Raw genomic sequence first — 25,701 nt, 5'->3', positions numbered from 1 at the left:
CTGCGCTCTGAGATGTTCCAAATAAGAACGTTGATTTCTGGGGGCGGGACTAAGGGCCCGAGCCGGGCCAATGAAGATTGGGCGGGAGTGAAGCTGACAATGTACGCATGGAATTGGAGGGAAGAGGAGTGTAAACACGGAAGTGGCCGCGGGGGTGGGGGATGTGCTGCGCCACTGCTGCAGCGGAAGGGCACGGACTTAAGTTACATAGAAAAAGCAGCTTTACTTGCTAGCAGACAGCGTAGCGAGGGCCTCAGGTCGATGTGGCACTGCTTGAACACTGTTGCTTACCGAAATAATAAGCGCATGCAGTCCCTTCTCTGGTCCTGTTTCACATCTCCATCGATGTGGAATTGGAAGATGAGAAATAGTAACCGAACAGTGGTGCTGTAAAAGATCTGAACAGTTTTCCCATCTATTGTTTTTAGGGATCTCGAAATTGGTAGTTTGGTGGACAAACCCGACTCAGTTCGGTTTGGAAGAAAATTATCAATATGTGTTTATCCCTAAATTTGACTGAACTTTAAATATAAATAAAATCTGGACTAATGAACTATATGTGCAGTATAACACATCATAACGGTGAATAGTGTGTTTAGTCTGGCATATTTTACACATTTCAAAAATAGGGAAATCACAATTTACTGAGCAGTGTTTAAATGCCCTTTTTGGATAGGAACTTTTACTGAAGGAGAGGAACATAATGGAGCTTGGGTCCTTGTTATGTTCAGTGCATTGATCAGTATGAATTAGTGTACAGTTGTATGTTGACTTAGTGGGGTTTTGAGTGTCGAGTGTGTATAGTTAAAGAGATACCATTTTGGGGCAGGAGAAATGCTCATTGGTTAAGACCACTTGTTGCTCTTGCAGAGGACCCGGGTTCATGTTAGCATCTATGTTCACAACCTCCTGTAACTCCAGTTCCAGGGGATACACCCCTCTCTAAACTCCATGGACAAACATGTGGTGCTCATCGATACTTACAAAAACTTAATAAACCTCAAGGTGTTATTTCCAATGCATGTGAACACTTGAGAGAGAGTCATTGCACAGTTTCTGCAGTCAGAACCTTGAGAAACACTGTAGAGTAAGAGGACTTAATTTCACACGTGAAAGGTTTCTTTTCTCTGCCTGAGCTATTGGAATTACCAGTAAAACTGAATGTGGCCTGCATATGATTCGCTGGGAGTACACACGAAGTCAGTGTTTTTACCTTTTGATAGGCATTACTGCATGCTGGGCAGGTGCTTTACCTCCTCTGATACTGGTTTTCTAAGACTTTAGATGCCATTTTCCAGATCTCCTTGGTTTTTGAGTACTGCTTACAGAAATCTTACAACTAATGTTTTTTTTTTTTTAAATCACAGTATTCTAGATAAGACTTCTCACACTGTTATTTCTTCTTTCATGTTCATGTAATCTGAAGAATCTTTACAGGATCTTTGAGGAGAATTTCAAAGAATTTGATGTTCTACTCAAAGCTAGTTCAATACGTTAAAAGCTGGAGAAGAAATTATGAATTAAAAGAATTAATATTCTATAGTTCTAGGTTTTATTGTTGATAATTTTTAATGGGAGATGAGAGTGATGCTTTCAATTTTTTTCCGTGTTTATGTTTTTGAGACAAGTCTGATGTACCTCGTATAGTTCCGTATAGTTGAGGCTGGCCTTGAACGTCTGATCCTTGCCTCCATCACCTGAATGCTAGTATTAGAGGTATGTGCACCACTCTCAGCTTACGTGGTGCTGGGGGATTCAACATGCACTTGGCCATCTGAGCTGCACCCCCAACCCCAGTCTCTGCACATTTTATTGGAAAGTGGATGGAACGATCTCCTCCTCTTCTTGAGATGAGGACTCTGTATAATGTGCAGGTGAAAAAGTAACTGTCATGACTGTAGTGATTACCTGGTGATTGTATAGAACGAGTGACACGGGAACAACTGAGAGAATAAATAGGCTTTGAATTGAGTGATGTTGGTGTCACTTGTTTCTAAGCAACTGTAGATCATTGAGTAGTACCTCTGCTCTCTCACTACAGGACATATTGCTTTTATCTTCTCTTCATATCGTATCATATATATGTAGTCCTTTAGTTATTAATATTTATGCTGTTAGGAGTTTGACTGAAGAATGAAATAACTTCTTTATAACAAATCAGTATCATCTTACAACTCAAAATTTTTGTAGTCAAGACTTAATATACTTGCTAAAGTTGTATTTGGATGGTTCGCGGTGATGCCAAGCTTAATTGCAGCACTGAGGAGGCAGAGGCAGGCAGACTCGCCAGACTCCGTACTCACAAGCTTGCTGAAGGAACCATGAAATCAAGGACTGGAGTTTTCTAGTTAGCAATGGATAAAACTTTGTCCTAGTTAACCCTTACCACTTAACCTCTTTAGCATATGACTAGGTAATCTCTAAGGACATTTACAGCTCTCAAATTACAAGTGGTTTAACACATTTAATGCAAAGGTAAAGATTTAAGACTTGCTTTTAAAAGAAATGTTAGAAAGTGTACTGGATGAGTATGTCTTAGAGCTTAATTGTTTTTACACAACCTTGAACACTTAAAAGTATTTGATGTTTAATAGTTGAGGCTTAGTTCGTGTGTGTGTGTGTGTGTGTGTGTGTGTGTGTGTGTGTGTGTGTGTGTGTGAATAAATGTCTGACATTGTTATTTTCCTAATAATTTATGTGAACATATTATGTATACACTGTGTGGATTTGAGGGAAGATTTTCCGTTTAAAACATTTGCTTGCTTCTCCCAAAGTGTACCATCCTTGACTACTCCTTTTCTTTTCTACCTATCCCTTTCCCTCTCTCCCTCCTTTTCTTTTTTCTTAAGATGGATCTCACTATATAGTCCTGGCTGTCCTGCAACTCGCTTTGTAGATCAGGCCTCAAACTCACAGAGATCCACTTGTCTCTGGCTTCTGAGTGCTGACATTGTTTTGTTTTGTTTTGTTTTGTTTTTTTTCCTCCTTCTGAGAAGAGGAAATTTTTCTCTGGAAATACAGGATAGTCTCTGTATGTGTGAATGCATGTACCAGCTCTTTATTTGGTTGCTAGGTATCAAATTGAGATCTTCCTGCTTGCAAGGCAAGCACTTTTACCAACTAAGGCACCTTCCCAGAACAGCACAAGTTGTGTGATTGACAAAACAATTTGTATACTTGGTATGTATCTGTATCCACAGTACTTAGGATATCTGCGTACAAATACTTCACAGCAGTTCAGAATTTCAGACATGGGTGTGATAGTGTTGCTCTTGAAAACAATCAAAAGGTAGAAGTACATGGAAAAGTATGGCTGGGTGGTGGCGGCAGCAGTGGCAGCGGTGCTGTGTGCCTTTAACCCTAGAACTCTGTCGGTACAGGCAGGCAGATATCTGCGAATTTGAAGCCAGCCAGATTTACAGAGTGAGTTGTTCCAGGACAGTCAAAGCTACACAAGAGAAATCCCATCACAGAGAGAGAGAGAGAGAGAGAGACAGAGAGAGAGACAGAGAGAGACAGAGAGAGAGACAGAGAGACAGAGTGTGTGTGTGTGTGTGTGTGTGTGTGTGTGTGTGTGTGTGTATAGATGGTGAATTTTTTCCGTCCAGAGACTTAGGCATGTTATTGACGAACTGATTGACTCTGTGGTAAAGGCACACTGGCCAGGTGAGCCTGGAAATGTAAGTCAGACCTCTCAGAGCCAGATGAAGGTGGATGGAGAGAGCTGATTGAATAGAGTTGTGTACACACACAAAGACACACACACACACACACACACACACACACACACACACACACACGAAGAAACATATCTGGTTATTTGGTGGTGGATTGTATGGCTTAATGGCTTAGCAGTAAGGCTCTGTATATGATCTCCAGTATAGGAAAAAATTCATTGTGAAAATGTGTTGACGAAATTAACAGTTGAATTCATTGCAATTATGAGTACTCAGATTTATATATTAGCAAGTTACAAAGTAATGTCAGAGCATAAAGTCAATCAGTGATTCAACATAAAGCAGTTTTCTTTAGGAACAAATAATGAGAGCAAAGGCAGGCAGGCAGGCAGCACACTGGTCTAGAGACTCCAAGGGCTTTCAGGGGAATCTAAATGTCAAACCTTTTCATGACATTAGATTATTTGCCTTTAAGAAGAGACCCAGGATATGTAAACCATGCTATATTCAATGGCACAGGTTTGTAACCCCAGCAACTCTGGAGACTGAGGCAGGCTTATTACAAATTCATGGCTCCTTATAGGCTATGGAGTGAATTCAAAGCCAACCTGGGCGAGCTTAATGATACCCCATCTGAAATTAAAAAATAAGGATAACAAAGGGCAGAGGACCTAGCGTAGTGGTAGTGTATTCCTAGCTTGCCTAGCTCATACAAGGCCCTAGGTTCAATCCCTTTGAACCCCTACTTCCAATACATGCATTCATGCATAACATACACACACTTGTAAAGCCACTGGGTTTTTCTATTTATTTCTTTCATGCATATTTAAGTAACATGTATTACTGTAAATGAATACATATTTTTGAAGTTAAAAAAAAAGTTTGTGTTTATTGGGGCAAGGTCTCGTGCTAGCCCAGGCTGTCTAACCTAAAACTTCTGAATGTTGGGGTTTCAGGCGTAAAGTAACTGTATCTGGCTAAGTTTTAGTTTTCCAATATAATAACTATCTATAGATAGCATATATTCTAAGTCTTTTTGAAATTGTCAATAATTTGAATGCAGAAGTGTCTTCTGACAAAAGTTTAGTTTAACAGTTGGTTAAGGCTGTCGTTTGGTATAATTGCTACCCACCTGTGGGTATTGAATATTTGAGATTTGATTGGGAAATTCAGTTTTGAAAGTTTTTATATGGATTACACACTGCCATGGCAATATTTTGGATATATTAGATTAAACAAAAGGTATTAATTTCAGGTTGATAGACCTCTTCCCCTCTTAAAGCCATTAATACCCCCTTTGTACCTTTTAAATGTGGCTAAGAGAATTTAAAATTATATTTAATTGGCTAACTTTGGATTAGAAAGTTATTTTGTCTTCTTACATTTTATAAAGCTATATTGGTTGATGGTCAAGGAAGACAGTTGTGAAGGTGAAAGATCCCAGCCTTCCTTCTCTACTGCAATGGTGTGGGTCCTCTGTCACTCTGGAGGCATTAGAGGATGTGGTCAGTCCATGCAGAGCTTGAGTGTGACCCAGGAAATACTAGTTTACGGTGCTGTGTTTAGGAGAAACCACCGACACCTACTAAAGTATTTCCCATTTTTCCATTGCTCTCCAACTCCACTGCTAGTAAAGTTTATTTCTGACTTGAGAACACTGTTAAGAAGTAGATCCATTGCCAGTGTTCTCTTCGCAAAACTGGGAGGTATGCCTCTTGTCAGACTTAATTACCAAGTTTGGTATTTTGTAACAGCTGTGAGTGAGTCTGCAGCAGTGCACATACAAATACCAGCTGAATGGAGCGGGACCTGGAGTGGGCATAGTTAACCACAGTGAATGGCAGCACAGGCCACACTTATTGGTGGTGTTGTGGTCAGGATTGAAATCATTTTCAAGGAGACTGAGCCAGTGAGTTCAAGTGCTAGAAAATGAGACCTGTTCAATTGCCTATTAGTCGCTTCCTATTTTTAACTCATTTCTTACCATGAATTTCATACGTCGTTTAGAGAGCAGTAGGAAGGAGTTTATTTGTAGATGCTGCTTTTACTTTACATACTTAGGTCACAGTATACTATTAAATTGGTATTTTTTTTATATCTTTACAAATGTGCACTTTTAAATTTCCTTTTGAATTATTGAGCTGAACAAAACAGCATTGAAGTTTTTAAAATTACAGAAATGGAGAGGTATTAGGTTTCTGTTACCAAAGGTTGTTTTAGAAAATTACCTGTTGACTTAAGGTCAACAAAGTATAAAGACAGACTCCTCACTTCTATAAAATGGGTGACATATTCTTGAAAACTCTTGTTATATTTTAATTTATCCGGCACTTGGCTTCTAGATTTTTATTTATGTTTAGCTTTGAGCTGTAGATGAACATGGTAGCTCCCAAAATAGAAATCAGTGCTCTTTAACAAGCTGTTAGATTTCAGAGCTGGAGGCCAGAGCTATTCAGACTTGGAGCTCGGATTGGCGGCATAGCACTGGGCACATGATAAATACTAGTTGGCAACTTATAGATTGTGGGTATTTAAAGTAATAGTAAAATATTTTGGGGTTATTATTTGTTAAATTTGGGATGCTAAGCTTGAGATCAGAAGCAAAAGCCAGAAAATACACTTTAAAAAATTAATTGGAATTGGTTGTGGTAGTAGATAGACCCTTGTAATCCTGGGCTTAGGGAGCAGAGGCAGGAGGATTGGTAGTTCAAGATCTCCGCTGTGTCTAGAGTTCCAGGCTGTCCTGGCTACATGAGATTCTGCCTTAAGAAACAGAAGCAGATCAGAACAGAATGTAGACTCGTTTTACTAACAAACTTAACAGTACATCTCAAGCTGCTTAAGAATTTATGGCACACACTGTGTAACTGTTAGGCAAGTATTTTTGTTATTTATAATTTATATTTTAAAATCTGTAGTTTTATTGCCCTTATGACTTTTAAATACTTGAATCTAAATGTAGTACAGTAGTTTTTAGAGTAATATCTTCAGAATATTACACAAGGAATTAGCTTACCCAATATAGTTTATTAATAGCACCTAAGACAACAGCTAAATTACAACACCAATCCTTCCTTAAAGAGAATGGCTCCCAAGATAATGTTTAAAACCCGAGAATTTGTTTTCTGAGGGTTGTTAGTGTATGTGAGTCTTACAGGGGGCCCCTATTAAAAAAACTGTCTCAAGAATGGTGGTGTCTTTTATATTTAAAACTAAGTTTTTTAAAGTTGAACTAGCAGGGTTGAGTGGATCCTTTGCCTCACTGAAGCTGCAGATAAGAGTAAGCAGGGTCACCTAAAGATAGATTTACTTAGAGGTTTGGCTGCCTCTCCGGATCCAGTGAGCTTTGAGCAGATTTCCATAAATGGAAAGAGCAACTGGAGAGCCGCAGTACCTTGCTTGGGAGTGTGGACGGTGTGTAACAGGTGCTAGGGCAGGCCTGAAGCTCCAAAACAAATGCTCCCGAAATGACTTTGCTTTTAAGGCCGAGGTTTTAGCATTTGGTGAATTTGGAGGAGGTTTCAGCATTCGGTGAATTTGGAGGCTGTGATAGTTTTCTTTTTACAATTTAACATTTCCCGAGATAGGCCCGAAGATTCATGACTGTCCTTGTGGATTTGTCATGGTTTCATGGAAGTTTTATGAACATCCACAACAAGCTCCTTAAGGGTAACATTGTGAGAAAAATCAGTCATCACAATCTAGTGTTTATGTTTCAGAACCTCTAACCATATGAATTCGTCAGTATAATTAAGTCAGAGTGTAAAATTAATGTACGACTAAGATGACTTCATAATTCTCCTATTAAGGTCATGGGGTTGTCCTTAGTTTGATACATAAAAGAAATACATATTTGCCGGAAAATATAGGGCTAGATACACAGCTCAGAGGTGGAACCCTTGCTCAGTAATGGGAAGGGTCGGGTTTGAGCCGCAGCATCCCAACACTAAACAAAACCAGCTGTGAATCTGAAGTTGGGTTAAGATAGCTCCTTAATCTAAAGGGGCTTACACTGTTACGGGAGCAAGCACTCAGCACATGAATTCCCATTTCATGTCTTGAACTGTATGGTTTTCATGGCTGTTTTGGAAATGTCCACCTCTCTAAGTGGAAACCAAGGCATAAAAGAGTAAGTGGGTTGCTTTTGTGGCAGAGACTAAGACCCAAGCTGCTAGACCTGAAAGTACAAACCTCTGCTGTGTACTTGGCTGATTCACGAGTCACTTGATGGGAAAGCATAAAAGAACACAAGCCACCCATCTCTTTTGGTGGACCCACTGCCCACATGCGTACTTCTCTTAAGTGAAACTTAGTGAAGTGAGTCTCACAAAAGAGTAAGCCTACTCTAAGGACAGCTCTGAAGTGTTGTCGCATTAAAACTGATCCTTGTCTGAAGGTTGTCCACTCACAGGAGACTATATCAAAACTGAAGTTGTTATTCCTTAGGCTGGCTTGGAAAAAAGTGTTTCTTCCTGATTTCTGTTGGCTATTATCGTACTCCCAGTTTAGTGACGACACATCAGATTACAAAATTATCCTATAGGGTTGTTCTTCACCCAACCTCTCTCTGTCAGCCCCTGTGGAAAAGTCCCTCTGGTTTTTAATTTTGATCTAAAATGGTTGCTGGTTTCATATTTCAAGGTTCTTTTTTTGTTTTCCTTTTTATAAAGATGTGGGAACTTCTTACTAACTTCATGTCAGCATTGTTGGGGTTTTGGATTTGAGATAGATGGGGTCTGCCTGCATACCCCAGAACAGCTTCAATTTCCAATCCCTGCCTTAACCTTGCACGTCCTGGGATGAAAAGCATGTGGCTTATTCATACTCAGTGGCTTATGTAGAATTGTTCTCATGGACATCAGTAATATATTTTTAATTGCTAATGTTTTCATTTTTAATTAAGAACTTTGCTTTTTTCACAGTGGAAGCATCAGTTCACAGCAGTAATGCACACTGTACGGATAAGACCATTGAAGCTGCTGAAGCCCTGCTTCATATGGAGTCTCCTACCTGCTTGAGGGATTCAAGAAGTCCCGGTATGTGAGCTGTTGTTGGGTCACATTGTTTTCTATTAGAATGAAGACCTTAACTGGGCAGTAGTAGTGCACACCTTTAAATCCCAGCCTGCAGAGACAGAGGCAGTCAGAGCTCTGAGTGTGAGGCCAGCCTGGTCTACAGGAGTGAGAGTTCCAGGACAGCCAGGGCTATATAGATAAAAGCTGTCTCAAAAACAAAAACAAACAAACAAAAAAAGGAAGAAAGAAAGAAAATGAAGATAGAACGAAGCTGTTAATGTGAAGGAATTATTGCTAGAGTTTCTTTTTTTTTTTTTTTTTTTTCCTTCTTTTTTTTCGGAGCTGGGGACCGAACCCAGGGCCTTGCGCTCTCTAGGCAAGCGCTCTACCACTGAGCTAAATCCCCAACCCCATTGCTAGAGTTCTTAAATACACACCTGAGATCAGTAGCTGATAGGAAAGGTTCTAAAACCTTAAATACTGTGTTTGCTTATGTTCCATGTTTATCTTCTTGATTCTGGGTAAAACTTAGGTGGTTGTAGTCTTTTAGAGTAGGACAAGTTGGGCCATTTGCTTCCTGTAACTCTTTCAGTCCTTCACCCTGATCAGCAGGCAGTTACCGCATGGAACTGGCCATGGTAGAGAGGAAAAGGAGTTTACTAATTTATTTTATATTCCTTCCAGCCTGTGAGATAAAGATTGACTTTATAATTTAATTGGGGGGGGCTAATTTTAATATCGGTGGTGTACTAATTTGACTTTTGTCTTCATTTTAATTCAGTGTGCAGGAATTTAGAATAAGTTGCTAAGAGTAGCCATCTTTAAAAGGTTATTTTATGTGCATAGGTCTTTGCCTGCCTACATGTCTGTGCGCCGTGTGCATGCCTGATATCCATGGGTGCCAGAAAAGGATCGGACCCTCTGGGACTGGAGTTACAGATGGTTGGGAGCTGCTATGTGGATGTTGGGAATTGTAGTCCAGTCCTGGAAGGGCAGCCAGTGCTCTTGAACACTGAGCTAGCTGTCTTCCAGCCCTGCAGACATCTTTTTAATTGGATTAGGAATCCAATGCATTCTTCAAGGTGTGGTATCCTTATTATTCATGCTATGTGATAGAAATTGAAGCAACATTATTGTATGTAGTAGAATACCAGATGGAAATCTGTATGTACTGTTTTACTGACTTAAAATAAAATTTAGTGACTCAAAATTATATTTAATGGCCTGAAATTAAGTTATTCCTTTTTTATATATTTTATAATGAAATATAATTGTATACTTTGTATTGAACATTTTTATAAATTTTTAAATATTGACTCATGTCCTTGTATTCCTCAGTTAATGAATAATGGCAGATACATGCTACAAAAGTGATTACTATTCTTTTCACACTCTCTCTGAAAATATGTGAAATGTTGCTTATGTTAAAGCTTAAAGGCCGTTGGAGTGGTTCAGGGTGAGGCACTGCGTGTGCTTGCAGAGGACTAGGTTTGGTTTCCCGCACCCACATGGCGACTCCAGTTCTAGAGGATCCGATGCCCTCTTCTGGCCTCCACAGGCACTAGGCACCCAAGTACATGCCAGCCAGAATGTTCACACACATAGCATCATTGTTTTTAAGTACCTAAAAGTATGAAAAAGAGGTTGACTGTCAAGATGAGTGTTCACATTTACTTGTGTATGATAAATAGCTTTGGATATTTAGTAACTTGATTTCTTCAGGCACAAGTTCTTATCTTTTGCTTTGAATAATTCTTTTGTAAACTTAGCCTCTTCTAATATTGACCAATCCACATAGGAAACTATAATAGGGGTAGGAAATTTTAATTTTTCAACTTTTTTTTATAGTGGAAGTGTTTGTCCCTCCTTGTATATCAACTCCAGAGTTTATCCATGCTGCGATGAGGCCAGATGTCATTACGGAGACTGTAGTGGAGGTGTCAACAGAGGAGTCTGAACCAATGGATGCCTCGCCTATCCCTACTTCACCAGACAGCCACGAACCAATGAAAAAGAAGAAAGGTTGAGTATCTTATCAATTGTGATGAATCGTTCCCATCTTACGCTTTTGATAGTTGGTTGGTTTGAATTTTGATTTTTCTGAGACAGGATTTCTCTATATAGCCCTGGCTGTCCTAGAACTTGCCCTGTAGACTAGGCTGGTTTTATACTCCCGAGATCTGCCTGCCTCTGGTGCTTGTTTTCTTTTTTTTTTTTTTTTTAATTCTTTTGGAATAAGGTATTATCTATATATAGCTCAGGCTGTCCTTGAACTTGCCATTCTCCTACTTCCGCCCAGACATTTGACACTGTGATAGCCTATTGAAACACACACACACACACACACACACACACACACACACACACACACACACACACACGAAGTAACATATTGGTCTTATGTTTTCTTCCTTTTGTGGATAGTGTTTTTAAAAAAACTTCTCCCAGATCCTCCTTGCCTCTCTCTACTCCAACCCAACTTCATTCTTTTCCCAAAACCTGACAATCAAAACAAACAAAAAACCAGTAAGACAAAAAACAAAACACAGAACAACAATAACAAACCCCAAAACCAAAGTAATAAGGTCACAAAAACTACGGGGTCCGTTTTATATTGGCCCACTACTCCTGGGCTTGGCCTGCCTTGGAGTATAGGTGATAATGATTGCTGAGGAAGGTAAAGTTGGAGTATCACAAGGACTGTAAATCCTTTTCTTAAGCCAAATATTTTCTGTTTTGTATTTCCTCTTTCTCCCTCCCTGACCCTCCCCTCCCCTCCCTGCCTCTCCCCTCCCTTCCCCTCCTCTTCCCTGTGCTACAACCTCCTCCTCATACCACCGGTTTCTTCTCTTCTCTCTTCCCCTTTTCCTCCTGCGACTTCCCATAGAGATCTAACTGCCTCTGCCTCCCAAGTGCCAGGATTAAAGCTCTGATGTTCTTCTTTAAAAGAGCAAGGGTAGGGACTGGAGAGAGGGCCCAGAAGTTCAGAGCACTGGTCGGTCTTCCAGATCCTATTCCCAGCACCCACATGACTGTTCACAGCTGTCTATAAATACAGCTCCAGGATCTGAAGCACTACTGCCCTGAACTCCAATTTCATGGGGTCTGATGCCCTCTTCTGGGCACCAGACTTGCTAAGTGGTACAGAGACATACATGGAGACAAAATACTTACACACATCACACATTATACAAAGACAAACATTTATGGTTGCCAACTAAACTTAGCAGTGGGTAAAGAGAATTCTCACTTACTAAGCCTCATCTGTCGTAGTAAAGCATAAAGGCCCAGCACCTCTCCACATCCCAGTGCACATGTCCTTTTTGTTAGATCAAGGGTAAACCTGGAAAGAAAGGGAAGCCCTAGTTAAAGGCTTGTCTTAGTTACTTTCTTATTGCTGTGGTAAAACCCCATGACCAGAGCAATTTGTAGAAGGAAGGGTTTGCTTGGCCCCCAGCTGCAGAGGGAGATGACCTGTCATGGTGGGGGAGTGTGGCCACAGTGCTCACCTCAGTGCGTTTTCTCTGCTCTCTGCATTTAGAGTGAAGAAACAGTGCCTTCCACTACACAGCTCATACAGAGGTCACAGAGGTTAAATATGTCTTAAAACACAGCACACTCTACTCACTTCCCACTGAAACGACAGAAAGACAATCTAATCACTCCCTGCTGGGCAAATGAACTGAGCAGACGCGGCTCAGGAGTACAAATGGCCAATATGAACGTGCCATGAGTGATTTCAACATGGTCCGCCGTCAGGAAATGTAGCTGAAGACACATTTGCTATCTCCTTTACTGTACTCAGTGGCTACCATCAAGAAAACAGAGTGGGATGGTGCTCAGGCCTGGGATCCTAGCACAAAGGAGGCCAAGACAGGATTGTTGAAAGATATGTCAAAAACAAGAAGCTCACAAGCTGAGTTCCATACATGGGTCTACACGCTAAGGGGAAAAGACCGATTCCTACCGATTGTTCTGTGTCCACATGTCTGTACAACAGTGTTGGGGTGCACAGACAATGTAATAAAACAGGAAACCCACTAACTGAACAAACTGAGAACAGGGTGGCAAGTACTGCAGAGAATGGCTCATTTAGGGCAGGAGTAACACACTCCTATACTGTTGGTAGAATATAAATTACAGGGTTTTTTTTTTTTATTATTTTTTACTTGATTTTTATTTACATTTCAAATGTTATCCCCTTTCCTGGTTTCCCCTACACAAACCTCCTATTCCATCCCCCTCCCCTTGCTTCTATGAAAGTGCTCCCTCACCCACCCATCCACTCCTACCTCCCCACCGTGGCATTCCCCTACACTGGGGCATCGGACCTTCACTGGACCAAGGGCCTCACATCAGGAGCCATGGGTCCCTCCATGTGTACTCTTTGGTTGGTGGTTTAGTCCCTTGGTGCTCTGGGAGGTCTGGTTAGTTGGTATTGTTGTTCTTCCTATGGGTTGCAAACCTCTTCAGCTCCTTTAGTCCTTTCCCTAGCAATTCCATTGGGGACCCAGTGCTCAGCTCAGTCCAGTGGTTGGCTGCGAGTGTCCGCCTCTGTATTTGTCAGGCTCTGGCACAGCCTCTCAGGAGACAGCTATATCAGGCTCCTATCAGCATGCACTTCTTGGCATCAGAAATATTGTCTGGGTTAGTGGCTGTATGTGTATGGACTGGATCCCCAGGTGAGACAGTCTCTGGATGACCTTTCCTTCAGTCTCTGCTCCACACTTTGTCTCCCTGTATTTCCTTTATACAGGAGCAATTCTGGGTTAAAGATTTGGAGATGAGTCAGTGGCCCCATCCCTCAACCAGGGGCTGTGTCTGTCCACTGGATGTGGTCTCTACAGGTTCTCCCTCCCCTTTGTTGGGCATTTCAGCTAATCTCATCCTGGTTGGGGTCCCGGGAGCTTCTTGCTTTCTTGGCAGCTGGGACTCACTGGTGGCTACCCACAGTTTCCCATTCTGCATTGCTACACACTTCTGTTCAATTTCCTGACCCTCTGAATATCATTCCCGTCTCCTCCCATACCTGATCATTCCCCCTTTTCCCCTCCCCCCTCCTCTTTTCCTCCCAAGTCCCTCCCACCCTGTAATTCCTGTGAGTATTTTGTACTCCCTTCTAGGAAGGACTGAAGCATCCACACTTTGGTCTTTTTCCTCCTCCTCCTCCTCCTCCTCCTCCTCCTCCTCCTCCTCTTCCTCCTCCTCCTCTTCCTCCTCTTCTTCCTCTTCTTCCTCCTCCTCCTCTTCTTCCTCCTCTTCCTCCTCCTCCTCTTCCTCTTCCTCCTCTTCCTCCTCCTCCTCTTCCTCTTCCTTCTCTTCTTCCTCTTCCTCCTCCTCCTCCTCCTCCTCCTTTCTTTTCTTTTTCTTTTCTTTTCTTTTTTTTTTTTTTCCGGAGCTGAGGACCGAACTCAGGGCTTTGAGCTTGCTAGGCAAGCGCTCTACCACTGAGCTAAATCCCCAACCCTGGTCTTCTTCTTGAGATTCATGTGGTTTGTAAGCTGTATTATGGGTATTCTGAGCTTCTTGCCTAATGTCAACTCAGTGAGTGCATACCATGTCTGTTTTTCTGTAACTGGGTTACCTCTTTCAGGATGATATTTTCTAGTTCATTCCATTTGCCTATGAATTTCGTGAAGTCATTCTTTTGATAGCTGAGTAATATTCCATTGTGTAGATGCACCACATTTTCTGTATCCGTTCCCCTGTTGAAGGGCATCTGGGTTCTTTCCAGCTTCTGGCTATTATAAAATAAGGCTGCTATGAACATAGTGAAGCATGTATCCTTGCTATATGTTGGAGCATCTTGAGTATGTGCCCAGGAGTGGTATAGCTGGGTTCTCCGGTAGTACTATGTCCAATTTTCTGAGGAACTTCCAGACTCATTTCCAGAGTGGTTGTACCAGTCTGCAATCCCACCAGCAATGGAAGAGTGTTTCTCTTTCTCCACATCCTGCCAGCATCTGCTGTCACCTGAGTTTTTAATCTTAGCCATTCTGACTGGTGTGAGGTGGAATCTCAGGGTTGTTTTGATTTGCATTTCCCTTATGACTGAAGATGTTGAACATTTCTTTAGGTGCTTGTCAGACATTTCTTAGTTGAAAATTCTTTGTTTAGCTCTGAACCCCATTTTTTTAATAGGGTTATTTGGTTCTCTGGAGTCTAACTTATTGAGTTCTTTGTATATATTGGGTATTAGCCCTCTATCGGATGTAGGATTGGTAAAGATATTTTCCTAATCTGTTGGTTGCCATTTTGTCCTAATGACAGTGTCCTTTGCAGTTTCATGAGGTCCCATTTGTCGATTCTTGATCTTAGATCAAGAGCACAAGCTGTTAGTGTTTTGTTCAGGAAATTTTCCTCTTATGTGCCTATGTGTTCGAGGCTCTGCCCCATGTTCTCTTCTATTAGATTGAGTGGATCTGGTCTTATGTGGAGGTTCTTGATTCACATGGACTTAAGCTTTGTATAAGGAGATAAGAATGGATCGATTGCACTCTTCTACATCTTCTACATCCTGACTTCCAGTTGAACCAACACCAGTTTTTGAAAGCCCTGTCTTTTTTCCACTGGATGGTTTTAGCTCCGTTGCAAAGATCAAGTGACCATAGGTGTGTGGGTTCATTTCTGGGTCTTCAGTTCTATTCTGTTAATTTACCTTCCTGCTTCTGTACCGATACCAGGCAGTTTTTTTATCATGTTTGCTTAATGACAGGATTTTCAACAAGCTAAAAATAGAACTAATGATATGATATAGCTATACCTGTCATATGCATGAAGGAATCTTTAAGTTAACATACAGCAGACACACTACCCAGTGTTTGTTCAGTCATGGAATCATTCTAGGTGTCTATCAATAGATGAATGGAAAAATAAAATGTGATCTGTGTTTGTGTGTGTGTGTATACATATATATGTATGTGAGATGTGTATACACACACACCCAAATGTTTAGCCACGAAAAAGGGAATCATGTTTGCAGGAGAATGGGTGGAGCCAAGCACAGTAAACTAGACTTAGAGAAATAAACAGCATGTTTTCTCCTAGGAAACCAGGATTGAAGAAAACAATGTTATAGATAGGGTAAGGTGACATATGGTTGTAATATCAATACTCAGGTGGCTGCAGCAGGAAGATAATTTTTAGGTCAGGCTGGACCATGGAAGTAGAAGGGGGACAATTTGGGGAAAGGAAGAGGGACCTGGCTTTTGAAGAGGCCAGAAAGAGTCGTGTGGAGCAGTGACTGTGGCTGAAGTTTACTATGTCTGAGAATGTGATAATAAACCCATCCATTACCTGGTGCAGTTAATATATACTAGTAAAACACCACGCATTCATACCGTTCTGGGGTTATTGCTGTTGGGGAGAGAGTCAGAATGCCATTACCTGTGTGGCTTGTGACTGTATGTTTGAAGCATAGGATTCCCCCTTTTTTTTTAAGTTATTTTTTATTGTGTGTGATGTGTGTGTGCTGTGTGCTTATGGAGGGCAGAGGGAAACTGGAGTGGTTCCCCTTCCACTTCTATGTGAATTCTGGGGATTGGACTCAGTGTATAGAACTTGCATACAGCTGAGCCGTCTTGCCAGCGCCCAAACCTTGCTTGTACTGAGGAGCAGTGTAACTCATTTCACACTGGCCCTTGCTAATCTGTCTGTTTCATGAGAGAAATAAGGACAAATGACAATGACCAAGGCATCTATTAGACATAATCACTTGGAGAGTGTGTTTTATTTTATTTTTTACAACTTTACAGTGTATCTGCGAGTTGACAAGGAAATTTCAACACTTGCTTAAAGTTCTGGTGAACTCTGGCTCTCAATGTAAGCGAGTTTTTAATATTTGTGTTCATTTGAGCTCAGAGAGGCTTCAGATGATCAGATCCTCTGCATCACCTAGGTGAGATTGTTGCTAACTTGGAGGAGGAGGAGGAGAAATACATTGTCTATGCATGTCTGAAGTGCTCACAGCAGTAGATGGTGACTCACATCTTTATTCCCAACTCTTGGGAGGCAGAGGCAGGGAGATCTCTGAGCGCAAGGCCAGCCTGGTTTACATAGTGAGCTCCAGAACATCAGTCTAAAATGTAGAGGATCGATGTTGTTCCTGACCATACAATGAAAGTTATAGAAGTTCCTGACTTTGTACAGTCAAATTTCTACCAACAGTGTTATTTAAAATTACAGAAGTGATTAATGCTCCTTTTGCAACCAACTTTCATATGCTCTGAGTCTTGTTGGGTGAGGGAATGTGCTTCCTGCATGCCAGCAGGCAGGCACTCTACACTGAGCTCCAGCTCCAGCCACAATGCGTGAGTAGTAGGCCGCCCTTTAAACTCCCTGTGTGGACCATGCTGAGTTCAGTCTTCCTTCCTAGCCTTTCATAGGATTGCACCACCACACTTCCTTCGCACATTAGTATCTAGTTTACTGAGGAATGTCTTTCTGCAGAGTCTGCTTATTTCTGTTTTCAGTTTATGATTTCTTTATCTTATGTTTTCAGTTGGCCGTAAACCAAAGACCCAGCAGTCACCAGTTTCCAATGGGTCTCCTGAGTTAGGAGTCAAGAAGAAAGCCAGAGAAGGAAAAGGTAATTTGTGGGTGGTCATTTTGGAAATAAGATACCCTTTCCTTTTCTCTCTCTTTTTTGGGGGTGGTGGTGGGGGGTGGCTTTTTGTAGTATTATTTCTAGTAGAGGTACATATAAAAAAAGTACAGTCTCTTAGTATTTCTTAATTAGGGGTGGACCAGCATTATGGGGAGCTTTTATCAAAATAACTGTGCCTGAGAGAGTTGGGACAGCCATTGTGTTTGGTGTGCGTGTGTTTGTTTGTTTGTTTGTTTGTTTGTTTGTTTGTTTTAAAGGTCTGGCACTGGAGTTAGAAGCAGTTGTGAGTGCTGAGAATTAAACCCAGGTTCTCTGCAAAAAGCAGTCAGTGTTTTTTAAACCACTCAGCCTCTTTCCAGCCCCTCTGCTTTCTAATTTGTTGGGTCTGATGATTTCCAGTAACATTAGGCATATGTGTCTGATGATCCTGTAAATAAATTGTCACTAGTTAATAGGTAAATGATTTCAGACTGATAATCATATTTTTTTTATTGATATGATTAAGTTTGTCCTGTTTTTAATAATTTTATTATACAAGTCTAAGTCCACAGGGAGATTTGGTATTAGTTATATCCAAAAGGAGAAAAGAACAAACTCCAATTTCATTGTTCTTTTCTTATGAATTTGGAATGGAACTGGTTTCCTTTTCTGCCCTTGATCATTTTACATTTTTACCGTGTTAGGTTTTGTCCTTCAGTGCAGACTGAGAGGCCAAAGGATGTAAGGAAGCCATAGGAATGCCTGTCAAGTAGACACCCAGGATACACAGTATCCAGCCGTGAGTAGAGCATTGTGCCACTGCTACTCCTGAACCTGAAGCGCTGGATACAGGGCATGTGGCAATAGAGGGCCTTACGGAAAGACATACAGCTTAAGAGCTGAGCATGGCACACACCTTATTCCACTCTCAGGAGTCAGGCGGGTAGATACTCTTGAATGTGAGGTCAGCCTGATCTACATAGCAAGTTTCAGATCTGGAAAGGCTGCATCAGACCCTGTCTCAAAAAGAAGTAGCAAATATATAGTTGTAAATACCGATATTTTATTTGCATTAATCATGTTAATCAATTTTGAATTATTGCCTGACATTGTTTTTGCTTTGTTTTTGAAGGAAACACAACCTATCTGTGGGAGTTTCTTTTAGATCTGCTTCAAGATAAAAATACTTGTCCCAGGTATATTAAATGGACTCAGAGAGAAAAGGGCATATTCAAGCTGGTGGACTCAAAGGCTGTCTCGAAGCTCTGGGGAAAGCATAAGAACAAACCAGACATGAACTATGAAACTATGGGGCGAGCTCTGAGGTGAGAATGAACATGGGCTAGTTCTTCAGTAGAGCTGGAGAGACGGCTCAGCGGTTAAGAGCACTGACTGCTCTTCCAGAGGTCCTGATTTCAAATCCCAGCATCCACATGGTGGCTCACGACCATCTGTAATGAGATCTGATGCCTTCTTCTGGTGTGTTGAAATATAAATCTTTATATTTTATCATATTTATAATAAATCTTTAAAAAAAAAAAAGAACTTACCTGACTCTTTAGATTGTTAGGTATTAAAGTGGTTTAAAGAAGAGCTTAAACAAATCCCTTGATGTAGCTTAAAACTTTGAAGATAATCTAGAAGAATATTTTAGATTTGTAAATAGATTGGGAAAGAAAAGTTTGGTTTATATGCCTATAATTTCAACTTTAGAAAATCCTTATTTATAGAAAGTGTTTCTGCATTTAGTAGTGTTTCAGAGTAGAAATTGTTAGCGTGTAGGTCTTTTAAAAAGTTAAATCCAAACTGGGTGTGGTGCACGTGCCTTGCAATCAGTTATACTGGTTGAAAATTAAAGATTGGAGGGGGAGTTCAACATCATCTTTTACATAGTAAGTTTGAAGCCAGCCTGGGCTATGATGAGATCCTCTAAGAACCCTAAATGAAATATATTTTCTAGAGTTGATTTACTTTTAGTCCCCGCAAATGATGTAAATGACTTTATCTTGAAAATGAAATAAAATTGTTGACATTGGTTGGTGTGAGAAATGATTAAATCCCCAATGTACACGTATAGTATTTACTTGAGACAGGCCTGGGGCGTATGTAGACAAGCTGGCTTTGACCTTGCGAGGATTCTTCCAGCTTCCCAGTGCTGGTGTTTCAGGCATGAGCTACTATTATGTGATAGTATTCACACATTCCACAGATTGGTGATTACTCCATATAAAATCAGATTGTTTTTATAACAAATTAGAGTTGCATATATTACCAATAAGTTATTCTGGGTCTAGGTTAAGCTTTTCTTTAAAATAGAGACAAGGTGGCCATGGCAGAACATACTGTGATGTCACGCAGGAGGTGGAGGAAGGAGGGTCAGTGTGGAGTTGAAAGCTAGCCTGGTCTATAAGAGAGGAGGCCGTGGGTTGCTGGAGATAAGCTAGGTAGCATCTTCCTAGCAGGGAGTCTCTAGGTTCAGTCCTCAGTGCTAGGCTGTTTTGGACATGCCAATGTCACAGCTGTGTTAGCTCCTTCTCACTGATGTGACAGAAGCAACTGAAGGAAGGGCATGTGATGGGATTCGCATCATCCCTGGCCAGAGAACAGCGATGAATGCTGCTGAGCTGGCTTCCCCTTTTTACTTGGTCTGAGAATCTGAGTCATAGAGGAGCGCTGCCCTCAGTCATGTTGGGTCTTCCATTTCAGCTGAGTCCAGTCAGCCCCACATGCTTCTAGATCTTGTCAACTTGACAGTCAGTATTCACCAGCACAGGAACCTGGGGTGTGACATACCAACCTCATTGTCACCAAACCTGTATTCTTAGGTGTAGTCCAAGTGGAAGGAGCTCCCATCTACAGGAATAAGTAAATGTTTCTGTCACATGTTCGCTGCTGTGGTTTTATTGGAGAAGATGATAGTACATTTGGTTGATTTAGTCATTTTTCCCTTACAGATACTACTACCAAAGGGGAATTCTTGCAAAGGTTGAAGGACAGAGGCTCGTATATCAGTTCAAGGACATGCCCAAAAACATAGTGGTCATTGATGATGACAAAAGTGAGACTTGCCCGGAAGACTTGGCAGCAGCTGCTGATGACAAGTCTTTAGAACGAGTGTCACTATCTGCAGAAAGTCTCCTGAAGGCAGCGACTGCCGTCCGAGGTGGGAAAAACTCATCTCCTATGAACTGCTCCAGAGCAGAGAAGGGTGTGACTAGAGTTGTGAACATCACTTCCCCTGCTCACGATGCTTCATCCAGGTGTCCTACCACCACAGCACCCGTGTCAGCAGCAGCAGCTCCAAGGTGAGGGAGACGGTAGAACTGTAGCACAGGGCTTGTGTTTGAGTGCTCCTTGGAACAAATGAACATGCTCCTTGTTTGAGTGTTTGAGTGCTCCTTGTTTAATCTGTGTGGGCCAACGCTGTAGTAACATGTTAAAGTGCTGGATTTTTTCAAGTATACTTTTAGCTATATACAGTGGAACACACCTGTAGTCCTAAGTACTTTGGAGGTTGAGGCAGGAGAATTACAAGTTCAAGGTCTGCCTGTGCTACAGAGTATGAATTCTAAGCTAGCAATAAGTTAGCAAGACCTTGCCCCAAAAAGCTGGGGACATAGCTCAGTGGTCTGCACTTGATTAGCATGCAGGAGACCCTAGGTCCAGTCATTGCAGCTGTAAAAGTCAGGAACATTGATTTTAGGCATTTGGATTTTTATTTACCATGAGACTCATTTTCCCATTTAATGTTAAATATAACCAGCCTGTTTTTAATCCACCAGGACAGTTCGTGTGGCAATGCAAGTCCCTGTGGTAATGACATCACTGGGTCAAAAGATTTCCACTGTGGCAGTTCAGTCAGTCAATGCAGGCACACCATTAATAACCAGCACCAGTCCAGCTACAGCCAGCTCTCCAAAAGTAGTCATCCAGACGGTCCCGACTGTGATGCCAGCCTCCGCTGAGAATGGAGACAGAATCACCATGCAGCCTGCCAAGATTATCACCATCCCCGCTACCCAGCTTGCACAGTGTCAGCTGCAGACAAAGTCAAATCTGACTGGGTCAGGAAGCATTAGCCTTGTTGGAACCCCCCTGGCTGTGAGAGCGCTCACCCCTGTTTCAATAGCCCACGGTACACCTGTGATGAGACTATCTGTGCCCGCTCAGCAGGCTTCTGGCCAGACTCCTCCTCGAGTTATCAGTGCGGTCATAAAAGGGCCAGAGGTTAAATCAGAAGCCAAAAAGCAGGAACACGATGTGAAAACTTTGCAGCTGGTAGAAGAAAAGGGGGCAGACGGAAATAAGACAGTAACCCATGTAGTGGTTGTCAGTGCGCCCTCTGCTATCGCCCTTCCTGTGACTATGAAAACCGAAGGGCTGGTGACGTGTGAGAAATAAGCAAGCTCCCAGGGACTTCAGACTGTTAGTGTTGTACTGACAGACATTTGCAAGGGAAGTCATCGGGAAAAGGCAGAGGAGGACTTTCAAACAACTGTGCATAGAAGAAAGCAATCAGACTTACTGGAAATAAATTACCTATCCCATGTTTCAGTGGGAAGTGAACTACACATTGAGATGCTGACAGAAAACTGCCTCTTAAAGTAAGAACAACTGAACCCTCAATAAGAAAAAAGACTGAAAGGGACCAAGCAGCTCACTACAATCTCCCGTTACACTAAGAGTTGGAACACTAACACCTGTAAGAGGTTACATAGTTTTCAGAGGGGCGGGGTTGGGATGGGTGATGTCATTGTTACAAATAGCATTTTTTGATGCATTTTATATGCATACCAGCAATTAGCACTGGGCTCTCGCAGTGCTCACTTAACTGGTGCTATGTGAAGACTCTGCTAATACAGGTATTCTAGAATGTGAACTGAGTGATCCAAAAGCTTCACAGAGAGAGAGGATAGCAAGATCTAGTGCGCTTTTGTTTGTTTGTTTTGTTTTATTTTTTGATTTTGAATATATATATATATATATCATAGCTTAAGCTGTTTTAAAACAAAGGCCTTAGACTAATTTTCAGTTTCCTTTCTTGAAATAAGCTAATGGCTTGTGTAAAGCTTTTTTATTAAAAGAAAAATTTTAAAAATCTTGTACCTAGCACAGTATTGTTATAGAGTTTCCATGTAACATTTTCTATGGTAGTTTAAGTCTGTCGGTTTCTTACTTGTGAAGAGATTAACAGTTGGCTCTGGCCCTTGACTGTACCATCCCTGCGCCGCTCAAGTCACCCTGCCGTCCGTCCGTCCGTCCGTCCGTCCTTCCGTCCGCAGACACACCGGTATCAGTTCTTCTGTCATTTGACATTCAGGCTCGCATGAACTCGCCAGGTAGCTCTGATACCTGGTGTTTGTTTCCTTTCTCATTCTTTTTCCTTTTCTCCCTTTTTTCTCTTTTTCTTTTTTAGTTGACATTTAAGAGGGAAAGTACCAGTGTTCAGATTTGAACTATAATAGTTTGTATATTCAACATTTGAAGTATATTCTATTTTGTTGTACTCTTGTTTCAAAGTGTATTCAAGTAGGTTTTGAAATATAGAAGTGAAATTTATCTTGTGGTTTTGGTCTCTGGTGATATTTTTCACAATACTCAAAAGCCAGTCCAGGATGTCGTTTTAATTATGCAACAGAAATCTGGTGTTTTCTTAATGACTACCAAAGAAATGCTGTTCCGGTTTAGGTAGGCTTTGTCCCATTATAGAGATATTTGGCAACTCTCTGCACTTTCTTTGTAACTATAATCACGGACTTAACAGCGTTCTAGTTGGCCACACGTAATGGACTTATACACGTGAAACACTTTTAGCACTAGCAGTAGGCGGTGTGCCTGGCATGTGCAGGCTCCTGGGTCTGTCTGTCCTAGCACCTCACATGTACTGAGTCACTTCCATTCAGTTGGACCGTTTGTTTCCCCGATAGACCTTTTATGGGCGGGAAGTGATGGCCTGGCCTATACAGGTGCAGGCTAAGTACCAGAGAATTACGAGTTTCTTAGTGTCACACAATTATAATTAGATCCTCCTCTTCATCTTAGTATTCTCTTCCACAAAGAAAAAGTTGCCTTTTTAGAAATTTAGATGAACTGCTGAACATTTTTCGGCCTTTGTATATTTAATGCTATTTATAGCAGCAAAGATTTTTATAAAAGTACCCTTTCTAGCCTTTTTAAAAAAACTAAACTGATTTAAAAAATTATATGTATGGATGTTTTGTTGGCATGGCTGTGTACACTTGTTCCTGAGGAGGCCAGAGTGGGTGTCAGATCCACTGCAGCTCCAGTTACCAAGATGGTTGTGAGCTGCACTTTGGGTTTTGAACCTGGTCCTCTAGAAGTGCAGCCAACACTGAACTGCTAAACCATCTCTCCAGGTCACATTCTGAAACTTTTAAAAACCTAGGGTGATTTGATTCTTACCCCTTTGAGAGTTACCCTCAAAATTAACCTCTTAAAGTATACCTTAAGTGCTTCAGCTGTCAAAACCAACACCGTGCAGTTATCTTTTTGGTCTTGTCTCTTAAACTCCTTTTTCAGAAGTTCAGGACCTTGGACCTGAGCCACAGAATTTGTTTACCTTGGCTAACAAGTCTCAGCAGCTCACGGTACTAAAGTTTAAGCACATACTTCCGCATTCAGTTAGTTGATTTGAACTCTCTTCTACTAAAAGCAGCAGAAAACGTCTCAGATAAATGTCTAGATTTGCAAATGTAACTGCAGCTTTTGGACTTGGCCACTCTGAATGATTAGCCAGTATACTGTGTTTACACTTTGTGTCCAAGGTTTTTGGAGAAGAGCTACAAACCCATGGCTTGATGCATTTTCCAGCCTCTCCAGGCCTTTGCACTGTGATCAACAGTTTGTGTTTACTCCTTAGGTGACTTTCCAGTAGCAGTTCCAGCCTTCTCACCAGATGACCGAGTACATCTGCAGAGACCCCAGAAGATCTCACGTCAGCAACCGTCCTTGTGTCTCTCAGGAAGGTGCCTCTTATTCAGAAGCATCTCTTTCCCCGGCCCAATAGTTAACAGTCGGTCATTCAGTATTTTCTACCAGACCACTTTTTTTCTCAATGGGAAGTTAGTCTGCAGTGCTCATTGAAATTCACCAATAGCCTAGTTTCCAAGTCAAACACAATTCTGAAAATGCTTTTAAAGTGTGAGCTGGGGAGATGACTCAGCAGTTACTGAGGTTCCAGCAACCACATGGTGGCTCACACCCATCTGTAATGGGATCCGATGCCCTCTTCTGGTGTGTCTGAAGACAGTGACAGTGTACTCATACATCAATAATAAATCTTTAAAAAGTTAGTGTACATGCATGGAGATCAGGACAAGGTTCTGAAGTCAGTTACTCGTGAGTCATCTCAGACGCCCCACACTACATCTTCAGATATAATTTCCTTTTATGTGCTTACATATGTGATTGTGTGCCACATGTATGAGGTGCCCATGGAGGCCAGAATGAGTTGGAGTGCGTGGAACTGGAGTTACCATGAGAGCTGCCATGTGGTTGCTGGGAACCTGAGTCCTCTGCAAGAGCAGCAATGCTAACGGTCCCTCCACTCAGGCACTCTCAGCCTCACCTCCCCCATCAAATCTTGTGCCTTACACTGTTTCCCAAAGTCAATTTGGTTTTTCCATGGCATGCCTCGGGCTTATTATCGGCCTAAGTGGCTCTCCTCAGGCCTGGTTTGATTTGCGGCAAAGGTTTTGTCTGTAGGGTTTGGCGTGTGGAAGGAATGAAATGAGTTGGTATGTGCTGCACAAGCAGACACTACTGTTTACTAAAGTGATCACGTTGTGAGAGCTGTTCAGGCAGCTGCCCAGGTTTTCTCCTACCAAATCTTGGTCCAGATTAGATTTTGACTAAATCTTACTAGCTTATTTTATCTAATTGCCACATCGCAGCTCTTCCTGAGTGCTGGATTAAACTGTTCCGTTTAGTATTAACATCCCTTAACTTCTGCCCAGGATCTGTAAGCGATCTCAAAGCCCTCACTCCCCAAGCCCTGTTGATGGTATCTCACGCATGCCTTCCTTCCCTCCAGTAAGGTCTGGCTATGTAGCCCAGGTTATAGGAAAAGCATCATCCTTCTGCTTCAGACTACTGAGATATCAGGAAGCTAGTGTGCCAAAAAAGCCAAAATAAATAAAAGTGGATTTCATTACCCCATTGTGATTTCTTTAAATTTACTAGCATCCTGCCCACCTGTTTCTTTGCTACTGTCAATGCATTTTCTTATGGAGACATTATATCCATTCTATTCCCATAGTAGGCATTGGAAGCCTTATTCAGGTGGATCTACTCTTGAGGCTGGGGACTGGAACATACTCTGCGGTATGTTGGGAAAGGGAGCTAGAAAAGAATAAGGTCTGGCCTTGGAAAATCAGGATGATGAGCAAAGCTGGGTGTGGAAGCT

The 25,701-nt window shown here is 41.6% G+C and overlaps 1 protein-coding gene across 11 annotated transcripts in view; it reads left to right on the top strand.

Annotated features, from left to right (window-relative positions):
- Positions 1-22,835, top strand: part of Elf2 (E74 like ETS transcription factor 2) — a 90,726-nt gene extending 67,891 nt beyond the window's left edge. For 5 of the 11 annotated variants that reach the window (XM_006232325.5, XM_063282068.1, NM_001033909.1 and 2 more), the window contains 6 exons: positions 8,600-8,713; positions 10,541-10,714; positions 17,193-17,279; positions 18,409-18,601; positions 20,231-20,581; positions 21,059-22,835. In XM_006232325.5, the coding sequence (XP_006232387.1) occupies positions 8,600-8,713; positions 10,541-10,714; positions 17,193-17,279; positions 18,409-18,601; positions 20,231-20,581; positions 21,059-21,677 (1,538 nt within the window). In that variant the 3' untranslated portion in view covers positions 21,678-22,835. Of the gene's footprint in view, positions 1-8,599; positions 8,714-9,538; positions 9,775-10,540; positions 10,715-17,192; positions 17,280-18,408; positions 18,602-20,230; positions 20,582-21,058 lie in introns of all 11 variants that reach the window. The other 6 variants (XM_063282069.1, XM_063282070.1, XM_006232329.4 and 3 more) reach the window with 3 other exon arrangements.
- The last annotated feature ends 2,866 nt before the right edge of the window (positions 22,836-25,701 follow it).

The sequence above is a fragment of the Rattus norvegicus genome, chromosome 2 (assembly GCF_036323735.1).
Source record: "Rattus norvegicus strain BN/NHsdMcwi chromosome 2, GRCr8, whole genome shotgun sequence".
Taxonomy (NCBI): domain Eukaryota; kingdom Metazoa; phylum Chordata; class Mammalia; order Rodentia; family Muridae; genus Rattus; species Rattus norvegicus.
This window is presented reverse-complemented; position numbering and strand designations above follow the sequence as displayed.